The sequence below is a fragment of the Rattus norvegicus genome, chromosome 11, assembly GCF_036323735.1.
Source record: "Rattus norvegicus strain BN/NHsdMcwi chromosome 11, GRCr8, whole genome shotgun sequence".
Lineage (NCBI taxonomy): Eukaryota > Metazoa > Chordata > Mammalia > Rodentia > Muridae > Rattus > Rattus norvegicus.
In genome coordinates, this window is record NC_086029.1 from 30711613 (window position 1) to 30730893 (window position 19281).

Sequence of the window (19281 nt, forward strand, 5' to 3'; positions counted from 1 at the left end):
GGATCAGTGCTCTCTTCTGTTCTCTGTGGCACTGCTACAATGTGGTCTACACAAGCAAACACTAATACACATAAAAATAAATCCATCTGCAGAAAAGAATAAATTAAAGAACTCTCATTCCTCCCATATGGCATTTGCAGTAGCTTTAAAAGTTATTTTTTTTTATCCCACACTTGAAATTTCATCTGTTGAATAAGAGTTTTGTGAATTTTCTTCTTGAGAGACAGATGTATCAAATTTCAGATTTGTTCCAGTGGAGCTCAATTTAATCAGTTTACTTTACTTAATTATAAAAAAAACCCAAACCACCTTATGTGGTGAGAATCAGAGATCTACCTTACAGACTCCGGGCTATTTATTTGAACCCTCAGTCTCCTTGGCACTGTTTAGGGAAGTTGTGGAACCTTTAGGAGGCAGACCACTGTTGGAAGAAGTCCAGCAATGAGGGTTCGCTCTAAGCTTATATAGCCTTCTGGACTTCCAGTTCAAACTCTATCGAGCCTGTCAAATCCCACACTCCTTCGTTGGGATCGAACCCAGGGTCCTGTGCATACTAAGCGAGTATTCTGCCACTGACCTACATCTGCAGCATCGTGACCTATTTCTTTGATTGAAATAATTGAAATGGGAAACACGTGGATGTCAGATGAAGGCTTCACATGATCAAACCTAAGGGCCTTTGTTCTGCAGGCAACGTTAAGTAATCTTTCTCAAAGATCTTTGAGCTGAGAAGCAGCGTTATCAGTTATCACATTCCTTTGGGGAGAGAACTCTGGGACGGTGGAAAGCGTCTGACAGTAAGAAGCTCCGTGCAGCATCAGTGTCACATGGGAATTTGATAGGTGAAAAAAAAAAAACCCCTCCAGTTTCTCAAATGATTGAGAAACGATGGGGATGAGGCCTCACTTTGACAAAACTTGAAATTAAGAGAACCACCGATTTAGAGAATCAGTTTCCAGAGGCCCAAGATAGTCAGGGAGCTAGAGTGGAGAAGCCCTGTGGAAATAATGGTAGTGTGAGTGGCTACTATTGATTGTCAGCTAGACAGGATATGCAATTCCCTGTGCACAACTGAGAAAGGGTTTACCCAGACGAGGTTAACTGAGGCAGGAAGACACACCCTACCGGAGGGGGTCACCATGCCTTGGTCTTAAATCCTGAACTTAATCGCTACCAAATCCCACACTCCTTTACTGAGGATTAAACCCAGGGTCCTGTGCATGCTAACAAGTATTCTGCCACTGACCTACATCTCCAGCATGGTGACCTAATTCTTTGATGAAAGGGGAGAGGTAGCTGCATATAGAAGTTCATCACGTCCTGCTTCTTGGCTGTCGTGCACTGTGACCAACTTCCTCCTGCCTCCATGATTGTCTCACCACAGAGGACTGTATCTCTCAATCTGTAAGGTGCAATAAACCCTTCCTTCATTGAATTGTTTTTGAAAGGATGGGTAATTTATTACTGCAGCAGGAAAGGAAGCTAATTCATGTATTAAGCAGTCAGCTGAAGAGTGGCTTAGGCATTTTGCGTCTACACTTTTAGAAGACACTCAATCCTGGTTGTCTCTGAAATTTTTCTCTTATTCCACAGATACTCTACAAACTGGGAGCCATTTAGTTGTACCAAGGAGAACATAGGCCAATCTCTCCACAACCATTACTGGTTTTATTGAATCAGCCCTTTCCTGAGCTCAGAATGTAGAAACTGAATGGCTTTAGTTACTAGTGGATGTTGGTTTGTGTCATCTTGACACAAGCTACTCAGGTGGTAAGAGGGAACCTCAATTGAAAAAATGCCTCGGTAAGATTGGCTTGTAGTGGTGCATTTGTAAGATTAGTGATTGATGTGGGAGGGCCCAGACCATTGTGGTGGTGCCACCCCTGGGCTGGTGGTCCTGTGTTTTCTAAGAAGGCAGGCTGAGCAAGGCAGTAAGCAGCCCTCCTCTACAGCCTCTGAATCAGTTCCTGCCCCCAGGTTCCTGCTTTCCATAAGTGATAAAATGTAAGCTGAGACAAACCCTGTCCTCCCCAACTTGCTTTCGGTCATAGTGTCTTATCACAGAAGTAGAAAGCCTAACTGAGACAGCAGCAGGTCTCCAAAGTCCTCCTCCTGGTAACCAAGAACACCTTTAATGGTCAAACTGGCATACTCATCGTCAAGAGATTCAACCCCTTAGAAATTCCTGTCACTTTTACTTGACTCAACAAGTAGCCATGTAATCCTGAGCCACAGTTTACACAACTCCAGCGGTTCTTAGCGGTTTACTCTCAGAATAAAACAATTCCATTAAGATTTCTAAGTAGGAGAGTACCAGGCAGAAGGGACCAGAGGTAGGTGTAGGAGAGCCTCTGTTGTAGGGAAAAGAGTAGTAGTGTAGTCAGCACTAGTGGCTTTAAGGTGGGAAGAATTTAGGCACTGTAAGATCACCTAGAATGCTCAGAAGCACGGCAAGCCAAAAGTCAAGTGGTGAGTTCAATCAGATTCATAGCAAGGACTACTTAACAGCTGGTGGGAGTGGCTTATGTCTCGTTCTACTGCCTAAGGATGCCAGATGTTTCTACTGATGACACTTGTCCTGTAGGGGAATCCCCTTAGGCAGTATCGCTGCTTCAAAAGCTGGGGTGGGGAAACTTAGATGCAAAGTGGTCAGGAGAGCAAGTATCTAGAGATAAACTTGGTACCCTATGCCACATTCCTCCAAATAGCACAACAAAAAAGGAAATTTTACTGTTATAGAACTGCAATTTCAAGGTGGTAAGAACCTCAGAAATAATTTAGACCTGATTGTAAACGTGGAGCCTTTGAACGACTTCCTATTTAGAATTCATTTACATAAAAAGGGCGCCGCTCTGCCCTCAGGTTCCCCTCCTGTTTTATCCACAGTGTTTAGAGGTCCTTGCCAGGCTCCAAGACTTCTGTAAAGATTTCTAAGATCTAACAGGTCACTGAGGAAATACCGGAGAACAATGTCATAGCTAGTTCGAAATGAGGCAGTTTGGGCAACTGAGTACGAATAGAATTTAGTTAACTCAGGCTGGGAGAAGTCAAGATGAATTTCTTTTGATGTCTCAAAGTAGAGGCTAAACAGGAAAACTTCGCTTGTGGTTTAGTACTCTTCCTGGTAACTTTTACAAACTCCACTCTCTGTCTCTATTTTCTCTCCTGATGTAGTACTATGACTCAAGAATATTAAATATTAATTAATGGAGTTATCTTTTAGATAGTCTTATGTAGCAGTCTGGCTCCCAACTTGGTAGAAAGTCCAGGGATGACCTTGTGTTCCTGGGCCTTCAGCCTCCCAAGTGCTAGACTACCAGCATGCTTCTCTAAACTGTGTTTAGGGCTAGATTTCTGAGTCTTCCAAGGGTGATTAACATTTTCCCAACCCATTCAGTGTTTCAATTCTTAGATATTACTTACCGTGTAATCTACTTCTGATCTCTTAAACAATTGTGTTTCCTAGTTTTAAATTATCACCATATAAGCATCATATAAATTACTTTAAAAGTCACTGATGAAGGACTGGTGGGATGGCTTAGTGGGTAAAGGTAGACTGACTTCATAAAGCTGTCCTCCAGTCTCCACCTGCACACCACAGCCAGTGAGATTGGTCCTCTGCTCCTATTCAAGAGCCATCTCTTCAGTCCTAAGAAAATGCAATCATGAATGCGAAAAGGCTAATTTAATACTGATTCATTACGTTAACCACCAGGATGATGATGATGATGATGATAGTTGAATAATGCTGTTTCCTTGTTTCAAATATTCTTTAAAAAGCCAACCGAAATATATATGTTGTTTTATTCATTTTTACAAAATTTTTATTTTGTGTAAATGAATATTTTGCTTGCTTAGATATCTGTACACCATCTGTGTGCCTGATCCCCATGGAGGACAAAAGAAGGTACTGGGTCCACTGGGACCTGCAGTCACAGATAGTTATTAGCAGCCACGGGGATGTGGGGAATTGAACCTGTGTCCTCTGGGAGAACAGTCAGGGCTCTTAATGGGAGCCATCTCTCCAGCCCCCTAAGGTTTTATTCTTAGTAGCTCAACTTGGAAAAAAACCCAACTAAACTGGATAGAGAGTAAGATTATATGAAAGTTTCAATGTAGGCAAGCTATTTGATTAAAAAGAAGAAAGGAGAAGTGGGGAGGAGGAAGAAAGGGAGGAGAGGAGGAAGAAGGAAGGAAGGAAGAAGGCAGGCAGGCCTTTTAAACATTGACTGGGGCTGGAAAGATGGCTCAGCAGGTAAAGAGGCTTGCCGTCAAGTCTCAGAACCTGAGTTTGATCCCTGAGACCACATACTAGGAGGCCAGAACTGACTCTTGAAGCTTCTGATCTCCACAAGCCAAATGTGACCTGGTGCACCCCACCTCCAATAAACAAATGTAAGAAAAAAAAAATCAACCAAGGCTAGGAGATAGCTACCAAAATATTTTATTCTTGTAAAGTTAAAAATAGTAGACAGACTTATCTAGTTACAGTTTCAAAGCAGAATACAAATATATAAATTGCATATAACCCAGACGATGACTCAATAAATGGTTTTTTTTTTTTTTTTGAGACAAACTTAGCTTTGACCATGGCAGCTTCATTTTCGCTTTCTAAATGTCAGCAGAGTTCATGGACTGTTGCTTATGCAGCCAGGTTTAGAGCAACATTTCTCTCTCTCTCTCTCTCTCTCTCTCTCTCTCTCTCTCTCTCTCTCTCTCTCTCTCTCTCTCTCTCTTGCACGCACGCACGCACGCACGCACGCACGCACGCACCACTACTAAACACTTTTCAAAACCACGTCTTCTGGAGGCAGCAGGACAGAGAGAAGAAAAAAGGAAATCAAACCGATCCAAACATCAATGCTAAAGCCACTACACGTGGCAGCACGGGCAGCCGGTGCGGCTAGCTTTAAACAAGCACATCTCCAGGACACTTTTGCTTCACGCTGGTAAACTTGAAATTGAGGGAGAACTACTAAATAATTATAGCTTTATTCAAGCTAAAAATATCAGTGAAAGCATTTACAAACTAAATGTTAAAAATCTTAAGGTTCTGCACCCACGTGATTGGTTCCTATCTAGGTGGGCGTGGCTTGGGGTTGCTCAGGCGACCGATGACATCAGCAGGGGCATGGAATGAAATTAGGGAAATGCGAGGCAAAGGTCACAGTCTTTCTGGTCCAGCACGAACTTCTCTTCCCCACAGAGTCCTATTACTCCAGCAGACAAACTCTTCTATACCCGGCACCACAAAGCTTAACTCGGCAAGGGTGTTTTATTTAGGGCTCTGTCCTTCAGGGCTTTTTATTTTAAAAAAAAACAAATTTTCTCAGAAAAAAATTCCGTTCAAGGTAAAACTGGAATCAGACCCAAATCAAATCACATCTCCACTTTAAGGTCATATCTTAATAGAGGGTATATAAAATTTTCATACACAGGAAGTTTTAAAAGAGCCACACATCTTGCTGTAGCTTGAACAATGGTAACAGTTGTCAGTGAATGAACTTGCAAAAAGTAAAACAACTCCTCCAAACAGTCAAAACAAAACGTGAGGAAAGGAACATTCTACCATTAAAATAGGTCATGTCCATGTAATTATTTTGCATGGTCACACATCTGAACCCTTTAAAATCCTTTAAAGGGCAAGATCTTTAAGATTCCTACTGAAGTTTGGAGCACTTTCGTTCCACATGATGTTAACAAACATGTTAAGCACAAACTGGTACACATTAACACCTACTGATCCAAAGGATGACTTCAAAAATTAACAAAAACCTGACAGGTCTCAACAGAATAAACACCAGGGTAGGTTTCTATATAGACAAACAAAAAGGTAAAAGCCATTTCTCAAGGGTAGGCAAGAGACCAAGAAATCACAAGCTACCTTTCAAGAAGGCAACCATGTTTCAACTGTGTTTCCGAAATCACTTGCCAGCATGCACACATTTTGAAATATAATCATTAAATGTTTCTGAGAATGGGCACTCTAGGGCGAAACAAACATGGTGGGCACCTGGAACATAAGGGCTTCCCTTAGGCCAATACTACATGCAATAATCACACAGAGAAGAAAGTGGACCGTTTAGACCACCAGCATGGTGTGTCAAATGAATGCCTGTTCCAAAGGCCTAACTGAGAAATTAATACGAGAGTAAGGCGGTAGTTTCCGGAGAAATGCTACAAGGATGGACAATACGAAAACTGAAGCCAGCCATGGCAGTATACATCAACAACCCCCCACCCCCACCCCATTCAGACCTGGGCAACATGATAAAACCAATACCAGGAGCAAAACCTTTGTATATTTACTATGGTGACAGGAATTAATAGCCCAGGGCCTGATAGACGCTAGGCACATAAGAACACTACTCTTTAAAGAAAATAAATCGTGTTAAAATCACATTTGACTTCTGATTTTAAAAAAATACGCAACTTGTTTAACTATGACATCTAGTGTGACAAAATTTCACTTCGCTCCTCATAGAAGCCCTCAGATGTACGAGCTCACTAGCAGTACATCTTAAATTGTTTTTAAGAAATGAAATCATGTGTGAAGTTTCTTCTGAACTTGCCCAAAACACACAGAACTAAACATAGAAACCAGTACTTGTATAAGTTCATATTCCCTAAATTGGACCTCAACTCCAAGCCCATCCTTATTTTTGCATATCTGACAATTGCATATTCAATCAAGAGAGCATAGCAAGCTAGGAGTAGGAGATTACACCTGAATCACAGTACTAGATCTCCTCCTGAGGCAGGAGAATTGCTACAAATTCCAGGCTAGTCTGGTCTACAAAGAGAATGCTAGGCTAGCCAAAGCTATGTAGCAAGACCCTGTGTCAAAACAAGCAAGCAAGCAAACCACCACCAACAAAAAAAATCCAAACAACGGGTAGTTAAATTATACAAAGTAGTATACTCCAGCAAAATCCATGTGAATGAGTACTAGTGTTACCACCGCACCAGAGATCGACTTAGCACCATTCCTTTGGTGTTCCCAGTGAAATATCTAAAAGAAATGAGTCGGAGGTCCCAGTTAAGACCTTAGAGTACGCGGGAGAAACCCCAGTTATTCCAAACTCATTAGTAAACTAAATGTTTGCCAGAGAACTCCTTAAGAGATAAGCACACGTTTTTCTTTGGGTATCACTGGTTTTTAGGACTGCACCGTATGTCTCCTATGATAGAAATACACTGAGCACTGCATGTACCCAAAACTGAATGTCACACACTCCTATGGCTGCCCAAGAACGACCTTTCCATCATCCAGACAGCTGCTCCTCTTAATGAGTTATGCCAGGCAAGAGTACAGCGCAGTTAAACTTGAAAACAGGACAGTAACAACTGAGCACTGAAACGCTTACCGGCACAACCAGGACACGCCCCCTCAGGACACGCCCCCAGCTGCTACACGTGGAACCTTCCATATTGCACACGTTCAATTTAAAGCTTCTCAAAACTAAGGCAACGCACTCACCTCCGCCCTCCGGATTTCAAATTCATCTTGGATGGCTCCAAGAACTGAGAGAAGCTAAAAAGCATTTTTCTTTTTTCAAAAGCTCCTTCCAAAAAGCTTCAAAAGCTTCTTCGGACAAAGCAAAAACAACGGGATATTGACTAGCCAAGCTGGCTTAATACATCTTAGCATTAGGAAAGGTGCTTTTTCTACAGTGACGCAGTCATCTGTTTAGTCAAATATCATGTATGCTCCATATTAAAGTCTGACCCTTGCCCAGATACAGGCTGCCAACTTCAAGGCAGAAACCATCTTTACGTATGAGGCTTTCTTTCCTTAGATTTCTGCAAGCCAAAAAATATCTACCGCACAAATACATTCTAAGCACCAGCTAAAGAGTCCATTTTAACTTTGGACTAGTTATAGCTTTTATTTTATCATTAAAACTTATCTAACATTTTGAAATAACTTATTAGTTAAGAATCTGAAATCAAAGTAGCTTATATTATGCTTTTTACTGAATTGATTTTTTTTTTTTGGTTCTGTAATCTTCTCTCCCTTTAGATTTTAAAACTTAGAAAGTACCTTTAAAATGCTTTTTCTTCTTTCTTTCTTTCTTTAGTCTTTTATTTTTATTTCTTGGATCAACTTCAGTGATGTGGATGGCAGAATTTGGACAGTTAACAGATTATTGGAACTCCATGTGAAGTGACACGCCTAATAATTTTATCTCCCCCTCCCCCAAAAGGGGGACAGGTACAGTTTGAAGATCGTATTTACAGTGGACTGGGAGCAGAGAGTTGACCTACTTTGTCCAAAACTAACACATCACAGGAAGTCACGAGAGTTAAGAGGCGGGGCTTTTACTGTTACGGAGACTGACACATAAAAAATAGGCTAGTATTTTCCTCCTAAGCTAATTGAGCATTGCTTTCCTTAGAAAACAATAATGTGCTTTACTCATTTGGACATATGCTTTAAAGAGCAGTAAATTCCCCTTTCCTATGCTGTTAGTAGTGCAAACACCTCAGCTATGTAGATTGCTTCTCCAAATACTAGCCAGAACACATTTATCTTTGGAAAGAAAGACAACAGTTATAAAAACACTGTATCGCCAAGATGCAGCGATCTTCACAGAGGTGAACATATTCACACAACGAAGTGCAAATACACACGGCCATTCAAATACAAAATTATAAAGACGATGAAAAATACCCAAAATAGCAATTTTATATATAAAATTTTATATTAAAATATTGCTCATAAATAAGGTGATATTATGAATTCTATTTCCCTCTTTAAAATTATCTCTAGTAGTTTAGGCTAACGCAAGACCTTATTAATTAGGCTTCTGTTGTCTTGACAGCTGAGTTACAATAAAAAATTGGTCAATAGAAACACTGTAACAGTGGATTTAAGTAGTCAAACACTGTAAAAGTTAGGGACGGGCATTTAGTAATTATAAGAAAAAGCCCCCCGAATGTAGCCAAATGATTAACCCTGGACTAGAGTGATCTGCTTTATTAGATAAAGATAATGAATATTATCTTATGTTTTGCAAGTACAACAACCATGAAAATGGACCATGACGTTCTTCAAATGCTTTCTCGGTCCAGATGCTTAGCAGAGCGACAGAGATGAAGAGCGCGGGAGCTGTGCTCAGCTCAGTTGTTAGTGGATAGGTGTGGCCTTGTTCCGGTCCGTCCCACTTGGAGGCAGGGCAACTTGGAACAGTTCTTGAGGAGCTGCTCGATAGCCACGTGACGGACGTGGAGCTCGGATGCCAGGGAGTCCTTTTCTTGCACCTGGTGTGTCAACTCTTCAAAAACTTCTGTGAGGATTTAAAAGGCAGTTTCACTTTTAGTACGCGGAAGGCTAATGGCTATGACTCCATCTTAAGTAAACACAGGTATGAGTTAAGTTTTAGCAAGAAACGGATTTGATACTGAAGAAAACGGCTGTTTCCTTCTGAGCCTATCAGTGTTGAGCACTCTATCACACTTCCCACAGGAAACTGTGATACCCAGTGGTGTCCACCGGGTGCAAGTTTAGAAAGACTATAAGTACATACAGCAGAAAGAGTGGCCACCACTTGAGTCACGTCTCCATTACAACCTATAAATAGGTTCAATCAATACATAATGACCTGTGGCATAAACGTTCATTAATATCCAGGTCTAGAAACTCCTCAGAGACTTGGAACAGACTTTCAAAACCCTGGCCCCTACTGGTGGTTATGTGACGGCCTCAGACAATCCAGACCTCGGGCTTGAATTTTCTTTTACGGGTAAGATCAGTAATAAATGTGACCATCTCACAGAAGCACGGTCAGAGTTGAGTGCGGCCCCATTTGTGACGAACAGAAGGCCGCAGTGGGTGTGGACTGGGAATATCAGTGCCATGTTTAACGGTTTTCAGAAGCTGTGTGCTTAAAGCTTTGCACTTCAGTCTGCTACTGACTGATTGCATACTCTGCAAGCGACTTAAAGGCCTCCAAAGAATAACTATTTGTTTTACCTAAATGGACGGAAGCTGGAAGAAATGACAAAGGCAGACTTTGTTTTTTTTGTTTTTTTTTTTTTTTTTAGAAAACCCTCATGTATTTATGGACAAAACAATGTTTTGTTGGGGAATCTCAAAAATAATCCATGCAGTGTGCTGAGGTGGGCCCACAGGGATAGAAATGGGATATTTAGTAACAGTTGCAGCTGATGACCACAGGAAGTGGTCGGCACACTTGTCTCACTATTTTTTATGGGTTTCAAATGTTCGTAGTTTATGTGGATAACCAGGGGTAGTACCATGGCCCTAAGGAACTATCAGGATGTAAACCCCAGACTGCCCAGTGCTATGACTGGCCCTCGATGAAGACAACAGTGGCAAAAGGCAGAGGTTAGCTCTCCATTCTACTTAGATTACTTTTCCTGAAGGCCCCAAAGAGATCTACCCATTGCTGTTTTGGCTCCCAAACCTCAACAGGTCTCAATGTCTAATTCCCAGATTTAAACGCTGTAGACTCTAACAGTGTCCAGTCACAGGGGATGGGTGGTATCAACATTTTTACACATGACAAGCATTGAGACTGAGTCTTTACCCTGGATTTGCTGTCGGAGCTTTGTACTCAGTTGAACTACTTCAGCAAGCGTCATCGAATTCACTGAAATAGGAAAACACAGTAACTGTTACCACACACAGCCTTGGACAGCAAGCTGCTGCCAGGTTCTTAGGTAGAGGACGGGCAGATAATTCACCAATTCAACATTCAACAGAACCCCATTTCCTTCATTGGTTCTTAAAAGTGTAGCAAATCTTAACTACAAAACCCTCAGGCGAGACACATTTATACTAGCACTGTAACACCTCCATCCTCCACAGGAAACAGGGAGTTTGAACAAAAAAGGTAGAAGTACTAGTGACTTCTAGTAAGCATTAATTACGTCATGCAGTAGGGCTTTAAAATATCTGTCTAGCAAAACAACTTTACATGAAGGATCGAGGACCTGTCTAAAGACATCGTCAAGGCCCCTTCTGGATCTAAAATAATTTCATCTAAGCCAATCAGAATCACCTTGGTGAGACTTTGTAGGAAAGGGGCAGGCAAAAGTCATTTTAAAATTTAAAATAAATGCCCATGTTACACCTTTTAGCGTTCAGTAAATTGTCAGATGTCTGTTTTAAAATCGACTCCTGTGGCTGATTAGTCATATAAGGGGTTAGTAACATGACAGTGTGTACTGGGCAATAGTTCCAGTTACATAAGCAGAAAGAACCCTGAACTTTCAATTCATTTTGATGATTTCTGCTCTATTTGGTCACTAATAAGGGCAAAATAAATGACAGTGGCAATGAAATTTGGTGTGTAATAAATAGTATATATTCAAGAACCCTCCAAAGAAGTTTTTAAGATGTCTCACTATTGTTGAGGTCAATCTGTCACTTAAATATTATGTCCACCAAATCTGTCATCCTACATTGTAATTCTGAACACACACACACACACACACACACACACACACACACACACACACAAACGTGTGCATAGAAGAAAAAAAACCAGACCAACTACCACCCAACCTTCCCTCAATAAAGGTCAAACTATATACTTATTCTTCACCTTCATTCTCACACACTACTTACGCTCTTCTCGGCTGTAGCGAGGACTCTGGGTCTGCACACTCCGCTCCGGAACAGAGCTCGTCTCTTCTGTTTTCTGTGCCTGGTTGTGACTGTGAGTCCACAATGCATCCGCGTCTTCCAGGATACCAAGCCCGAAGTCCGTGTCCTCCCTGTGGTCCAGGATTCTCTGCGTATAGCTTGAGATGCCGACTGCGCTTCCTGCTAACCCCTTGGCTGAGTACTTGGGCACCTGAGAGTCAAACTGTGGGAGTAATTTCTTCTCTGGCTTATGCCTGAAATTAAACAGGTGATGCTGGGAAGTTTTGGAACACTCCGAGTCCAAATCCAGATTCTTATTTTGGGCATACTGCACAATCCAGTTTATCTTCTTACTCAGGATGGTTTTAACTCCTTCGTAAGTACTTTTGGAGAGCTTGGATCGAGAACAATCCTGGTTGGCAATTAAATGGTATTTTTCAAAGCAGTCTTTGTGGCCTCTCAATGATTTGGTGTGTAAAAGATTAGACTTTGGTACTCCTAAAATGACAAGAGGACAATGAAAACTCAAAAAGGGTTCACAGGTTCTTGACAAAACATCAGTGTAGTGAAGTCTTGATAGAATTCATTTGCAAACTTGAAGCCTGTAAATGCTAAATGTAGCCCGATCTGTTTCCGTTTGGCTTTATATCCAAACTGTTTTTATTGATTTGCTGTATTTGTGCATGTGCATGTGTATGTATGTTTACATAGACTAGCATGTGTCCTCATGGAGGCCCAAGTTCAACCAAGTGTGTCTCTCTTGGATTGCTCTCTGTTCCCACTTAAGACAGAATCTTACTGAACTTGGATTCAGTGGAGAGTTGGTCTGGCCCATGCCCTGCCCCCATCTTTGAATTCTAGGCACTAGTATCAGGTCCCCATACTTGACTGAGCCACATTTCCAGCTCAACAGCAATGTCTGCATGTTTAGAAAAGAGTTTTGAAAAATGTAATAATTCAATTGGAATCTTAGTCTAGTGGCATATGAACATACAATATAGAAATACAGAGCATCACTGTATCTTCATGAAATACATATTTACAAAGCTTTCATTTATAATATTCAATGTCCCGCGCGCGACCTCTCGCCAGCAAGGAAACACGCCGGGGCATACGAATCCTTGCTGCAGCCAAAACTTTTATTCAATCTTAAGGAGAAGCCCCGCGCGCCCGAGTATCCGGGACAAATGCCTCACCATCGCCGGCGCCGAAGGAGAGCCTCCATTCACGGAAAGGATCCAGAAGCTGCGGGACGCGGGTGAGACTCTGAGAGACAATGTTTAGCCTTGATCTGTTCCACCTCACTCCTCTGCTAGATGCAGCGGAAGCCTCTATGGTGGTTGTAGCAGCCCTCGGGCTTTCTCTATTGGCCTTTGAGCTTCTAGCTACCGTCAGAAGGCGTCAGAGGGGGTTGGGGATTTAGCTCAGTGGTAGAGCGCTTGCCTAGGAAGCGCAAGGCCCTGGGTTCGGTCCCCAGCTCCGAAAAAAAGAACCAAAAAAAAAAAAAAAAAAGAAAAAAGAAGGTGTCAGAGGTCACATGGGAGCCGCCCAGTTGTAACAGCAAAGCGGAGAGCGTTGGGGGAAGGGCAAGGCAGCATGTCAGAAACAGAGTGAGGTGAAAGATTAGAAGCTTTAAGAAGGAAAGGTGCACCTAAGAAAAAAGGCCCTTCCAAGGACCTTGGATCCGAGGAAGCGAGAGAGTGGGGAAAAAACGCCCCGGGAGAGAAAAAGGGAGGAGATAAAAGGAACACAGTATTTTGGGAGAAAAACTTTGTCTTTGTGCTTGTAAAAGGTGTGATTAGGCTCTGGAAGCCTTGCAGAGTCATACTGATCAGACTTGATAGAGGCAGACCGCCTGAAAATTTATTCAGGAGAATCAAACAAAAGGACATCTCAATGCCCATGCACAGCTTGATGGAGTTAATGTAATTGGGTTGTGAGTGAAAATACTCAGGACTGTGTTTCACTTCCATACCATTTGTGAATGTCAGTTGTGCTGCTCAGATATCCCGTAATATATCTCAGTATCTTACAGGAACTTGGTTTCAACACGTTGATGGACTAGTCCAGGAATTGAGACAATCCATTGTCCATATCGACTACACTCAAGTGCATAGTCACCATGGACACCATCTGGTTTTTTCCCTCTTTGTCTATTGTCTGTCCTTGGTGCACCAAGATATCCCCATGTCTGTCAGTTTATGTCTGTGGTTTTTGTTTCTCGTTGTTTAAATGTTTTATGTTTCATGTTCAAAAGAAAAAATGGTAAAAACTTTATCTGCTGGTCGTTCACACCTTGACTTGGTTTTAACTCGCTTCAAGAAGGGAACAAATGAATAAAAAACAGTTTCAATCAGGCCTTTAGAGCCCTGCACCTGCAGCCAGGAGTCTGGGTCAGCTGGAGAAGCTGCCCAGGAGCTAAGCGTCTGCACGAGCTGATCTTAAAGGCGCCAGCAGCTTCTCAGCTTCTATGGTAATAAAACTGACAGCTGTTTCTCTTAGAGAAATCCCTGACTTATTATTTGACTCAACAGGTGACAAGGTGCTTCTCTTAAAATCATAACTAAAAAGGTAAAAATGGTGTTTGGTCTAAATATTAAAGATATGTGTAGCCACTTCAATTTGTTTCTGATTGGTTTTAAATGTATAAATATGCTCTACTTGCCTTGGTCATAGATTGTTGGTTTTTAAGTTATTGGATATGGTTAAAAAGGTATAATATTGGTAACAGAAAGTTGACATAAAGCTGGTAATTTGGATGGAGTCATTCTAGACAACATGTGGCATGAGCCAACCTAGGGAAACAGGTCTAAATTGAGATAATATTTTTATGGAATTCTTATTCTAGAAACCAGGCTTCTAAAAGAATTTAGGACAATGTCTCTTTGTTGAGGTACTGGAGACTACACCATCGTGCGTTCATATGTAGGAATTGGCAGTCAAACTTTGTACTAGATTGTTGGAGGTCGAATTTTGCTTTCCTACTTGTGGTTTGCCCTGAAGCTATCTATATTTTAATGCTAATTCCACTGCTCCAAGAACAGCTGCCTAGTCATGTACTCAGAAGTCAGGTGACTTTCCAAAATTGTGACTGTGCTCTGGTGTTACAAGGAGAACTTAAAGATTGTGATTAAGGATTGCCAGTGTTACATTGACTAACTCAGACTTATTTTTAATTAAGAAAAAAATCAAACAGGTAGAGATTGTTACAAGATTTATGAAAGATTGATGAGGTTTTAGAACTTGTGAGAACATTACAGCCAAAACTTTTATTCAATCTTAAGGAGAAGCCCCACGCGCCCGCATGGCGCGGCTTATATACACCCTGGCGTAGCGCATCCACACCTGATTGGTCGCTTACCCATGATCTCATTAGGCACGCCCCGGAGTGGGCAAAGACCTGGCACGAAGGCACTCTTGCACATGCGCACAGTTAACTTCCTGAAAGGAAGTCGGCTGGCGCAGCAGAGGCCAGCGCCATCTTGTAATGGCGGAAGCTATCCTGGCCTTCCACGTGGGGCGCAGTGGAAGCCAGCGCCATCTTGTGGTGGCGAATGTTATAGCGGCCCTCTACAATTCAATGACAAAAATGCTTGTTCAATGACAAAAATGCTCAATGACAAAACCGTTCAAGGGTTGGGGAGATGCTTAGTGAACACGCGCAACCTAGAGTTCAGATTCCCAGAGCACACAGCGAGCTCTGTGCACATCAGGAGACCTGGCTTAGTAAACAAAGAGTGATCTCAGAAAACACAGAACATAGACCTCAAGCTTCCGCCTGATACACTTAGGAATCTGCAGACATGTGGACCCATGAACACAATTATATACATGTGCCTCCCCACCAAGATTCTTTTTTGTTGTTAAGTATAACAAAAACATAGGTTAACCCAGGTGGGGAGCTGGCCCTAGAGTTCGGAGAGTAGGAGAATTGGCCATGTTCGTCACTGGCTGTAACACTCAGGAGAGCAGGCCCTGCACCTTGCCCAGGCAGCATAGTGGTGCTGGCCCTGGTGTGGGTGAGGATGAGCCAGCCCTGAGAGTAGGAGATTGGCAGAGCTGGCTCTGCCCCTTGCTGTGGTGGCATTGGATGGGCCAGCCCGGGCAAGGCAGGAGAGCTTGCACTGGTGGTGTGTTTGTGGGAAAGCCGGTGGGACAACCTGCTCAGATAGTTCTTAGTTCCAAATCTAGGGCTTTGAATGGATCCACCCCAACATCTACCCCATTATGGAACTGGCTGGAGTGTGTGGAGTCCCACAGATTCAAAACTACACAATCTCCACGACACAGGGCAACAACAGCTTATCTGAGAGCCCCAGTGAGGTTTCAGTATTGACGGTGTAGCAGAAGCCAGAGGCCTCGTACCAGACCAGCAACTCATTGCAATGAATATTTGCAAGCAAAGAAGTGTGGACAGAAGAGCGCACTGCCACACTACACTACACACCACAGCTTCCACAACCAGATTTTTCCTTCTCTGTTGGAAGGGAGGGTGGGTACAAGGGGAGGGGGAGATGAGTGGACTTGGGGGAATGATGGGAAACTCACAAAGAAGCAATAAAAAGTTAAAAAAGAAAACTAAAGAGGAAGATATGTGTTAACCATATTCCTTATAAAAAGTATATTTTCAAATCCACACTAATGTCCCATTCCCTCGTTTCCAATCCCCACCCTCCTACCCCTATTCCACTATTCCTCCCCAAATTTTCTTTTTAAACTCCCGTCAAGCCCCACTTAGTACTTCTAATAAATGCGTGGGCATGGCCTTTCTTCATGTGAAGAAACGGCCTCTGCAGCAGTCATCAATTGCTAATAGTTCTTCCGCTATGAAAGAGATACCATGACACCGTCTCCCCTCTCCCACCCACATGGACGTTGGTTTAATCTTGTGCATGTTGTCATGGCTGCTGTGAGTTCATGGGTTGAACTCTTATGCCCCAAACCCACCAACCAAACAAACAATAAAAGAAGACAAAGACACCATTGTACTACAGGCATCCAGTACCTCTAGCTTTGACCCTGTTTCCATCCATCTTCTGAAATGATGAAATGATCATTGATTGACATGTGACGTAGACATCTCGCTGGGACTGAGATGTCTGGTCTCTTGCTCTCTGTATTCTGACAGGTTTTGGGTCTCTGGGTTAAACAAACCTCTCTGATGAGGGTTGACAGATTACTGATCTATAGGTAGAAAGGGGGGTCTAATACTATGTTCCTTTAGCAGATAGTAGAAGCTTCGCCTCTAGGACCTAGAATCTACCAGTCACAGGCCTATAACTTACCCAGCCACAGGCCTATGACTTAAGCAGTCACAGGTTCTTGGCCCAGGGTATGAGCTTTGGTACCAGGCATGAATTCTGTCTTATAATAAGGCAGAATTGTTACTCTAACAACACTACTGCCGCTGTTATAACAGTGGGGACCATCATGCCAGGGCAGCTGTTACAGCTGGACGAGAGTATTCAATACTCTTCTCCTCCAATAGCATGCACCGTGCCTTCTCGCACTAGGATGAGAGCCAATAGGGATGAAGCCTCGGGGTTGGTACCAGACGGATGGTAACCATATTCTACAACTCAAGTGTGTGTTATCTTTAGCAATGGCATCTTACCATCAAGGTTTTGAGGGTGACCAAGAGCAATGGCGATATCCTGTAATGTCTGAGGGTCTATAGGACTTCAATGACTAGTCACATTCTCAATTGGAAGATATAAACCAGAATCAGAATATATAGATCTCTCTCTCTCTCTCTCTCTCTCTCTCTCTCTCTCTCTCTCTCTCTATCTATCTATCTATATATATATATCTACATCTACCTTACTAATGTGCTGAACTGTTCAACTTACTTGTAAGAAAAACAAAATGTCTATACTTTCCACAGTTCAATTTAACACTTATTAAAACTTAAAAAGGTAACTTTATCTTCTAGAAGAAATAAGTCACACCCAATTATCACTTGTACAGCACTAAATACATTAGCTGGTATAAATTTAACTCACAGGTACTCGTGACACACTAAAAATAATGGAAATATTTTGACTCCCTTTCCAGAGGGTTTTTTTTTTTTTTTGTAGTTTTCTGAAATATAGGATAGGTTTTTCAAATTCAAAATGTGTTTCAAATTAGTCGTATATTTTTATAATTCAAGACATATTATTAAAGTCAAACAGTGCTCCCTCTCTCTATCATGCATGTGGAGTTTTAAATGAATGCCTGCCAGAATGCTTCTGTCTAAATCTGCATGAGAATAGAGTTGGGAGACCCACCGAGGTGCTAGGTTTCAAAACAAAAAATGGATAAAACACATTTCAAGAACCAAGAAAAGTTATGCTCCTTTGTCTCTCTGAAGTTCAAAAGCTCAAGCTGTAGCTGTTTGAATTGAACTTGAAAGTCTAGTGAGTAGTAAGACAATGGGAAGTTTGCGTTTCAGTGGTAAAGGACTAGAAGTGTAATGCTAGCCAATACCAGGACCTGATCTCCTCCATACCCTGAATACAACTTTTGCTTGTTGATGGTCCTGTAGGCTCCCAGAATTCATTGTGTGGAAATGCAACTCCTCTGCTTCCATTCTCAACACTTGAACCACACTCACTCTGGGAGAGTGGAAACCTCTGATTGCAAAGGAAAGAAATGGGAGCATTTGCCCTGAGAGCTGTGCCTGTCCCATGGTTAAACTCATCTTAAGGGGGTTTCCTCTTCCTCCTCTTCATCCCAAAACATCTTAAACCCTGCTTCACTATTGCAAACCTGGGGATTATCCACATCTCGCTATACCCCCTTCCTCTACGAGGCTTTCTCTAACCACCACGCCCTAGGTTAGCTTATTACATGTGATTTTACAACTGCCTCTTCATTGCTTTTATTTCTTGCCAGGTAAGTTCTGTGTAGAAAGGGGCCATTATCCAGCTTACTCATAGGCATTCGGAGCCTTAGTGTCTGGCACTCCATAAAACGTAGTTAAGTGCACCAGGGAAAGTTAAGAGTATTTAAAACGCAGCAGCAACAATGCTACCCATATAAGCCTAATTTCACCAATTGTCACGTATAGACTACTTGACTGCCGTCTTACCCATTTAACTTAAAGGGCACTGGGAAGTGTGGGCAGCTTACTCAGAGGACAATGAAGGGCATCTTTCAGTGAAGCCATTCCTATACTTAAGTCCAGGGGGCTGGCAGTCTAAGCAAGTAGTGAATGGCATTAACACACATACAGATTCCCATGCTGTCCGTCTGCCAAGGAAATTGGAAGGTTTACTTCATTCTACATTTTAAATAGCAACTTGCGTTAAGTTTACGACAAGGGCTGATTCACAGGCACTACCACTTATCCAGGGACGTCTGATCCTTTAACAGTTTAGGTCAAATTATAATAAAAAGTTAACGTCACCAAGTTTTAAAATTCGATTTGAAAATGTCTGTAAACTTACTTCAACTATCCCATTTAATAGCGAGCTGAAAAGTAAAACAATACCATGACTACCTTATACAGTTAATTTTTAATATTGAAAAATGTCTCAATATAATAGCAATATGCCTGCCATCTTAGATAAAACTCTTAAGTGATTATGTTTTTTCAAATTTAGCCTTTTAAATTAGCATCGGAGACGTAGTCATTTCTGTTGTGAGAAGTCTCAGGATTGAAGATGTCATGGAGAGAAACTGAG

At 42.0% G+C, this 19281-nt stretch overlaps 1 protein-coding gene across 4 annotated transcripts in view; it reads right to left on the reverse strand.

Moving 5' to 3' along the window:
* Window positions 1–4421: 4421 nt before the first annotated feature.
* C11h21orf91 (similar to human chromosome 21 open reading frame 91) overlaps window positions 4422–19281 on the reverse strand; it is a 33259-nt gene continuing 18399 nt past the window's right edge. For 2 of the 4 annotated variants that reach the window (XM_017598023.3, XM_008768531.4), the window contains exons 3-5: window positions 11597–12112; window positions 10554–10616; window positions 8966–9290 (exon numbers count right to left, since the gene is read on the reverse strand). In XM_017598023.3, the coding sequence (XP_017453512.1) occupies window positions 9124–9290; window positions 10554–10616; window positions 11597–12112 (746 nt within the window). In that variant the 3' untranslated portion in view covers window positions 8966–9123. 4 annotated transcript variants of the gene reach the window in all.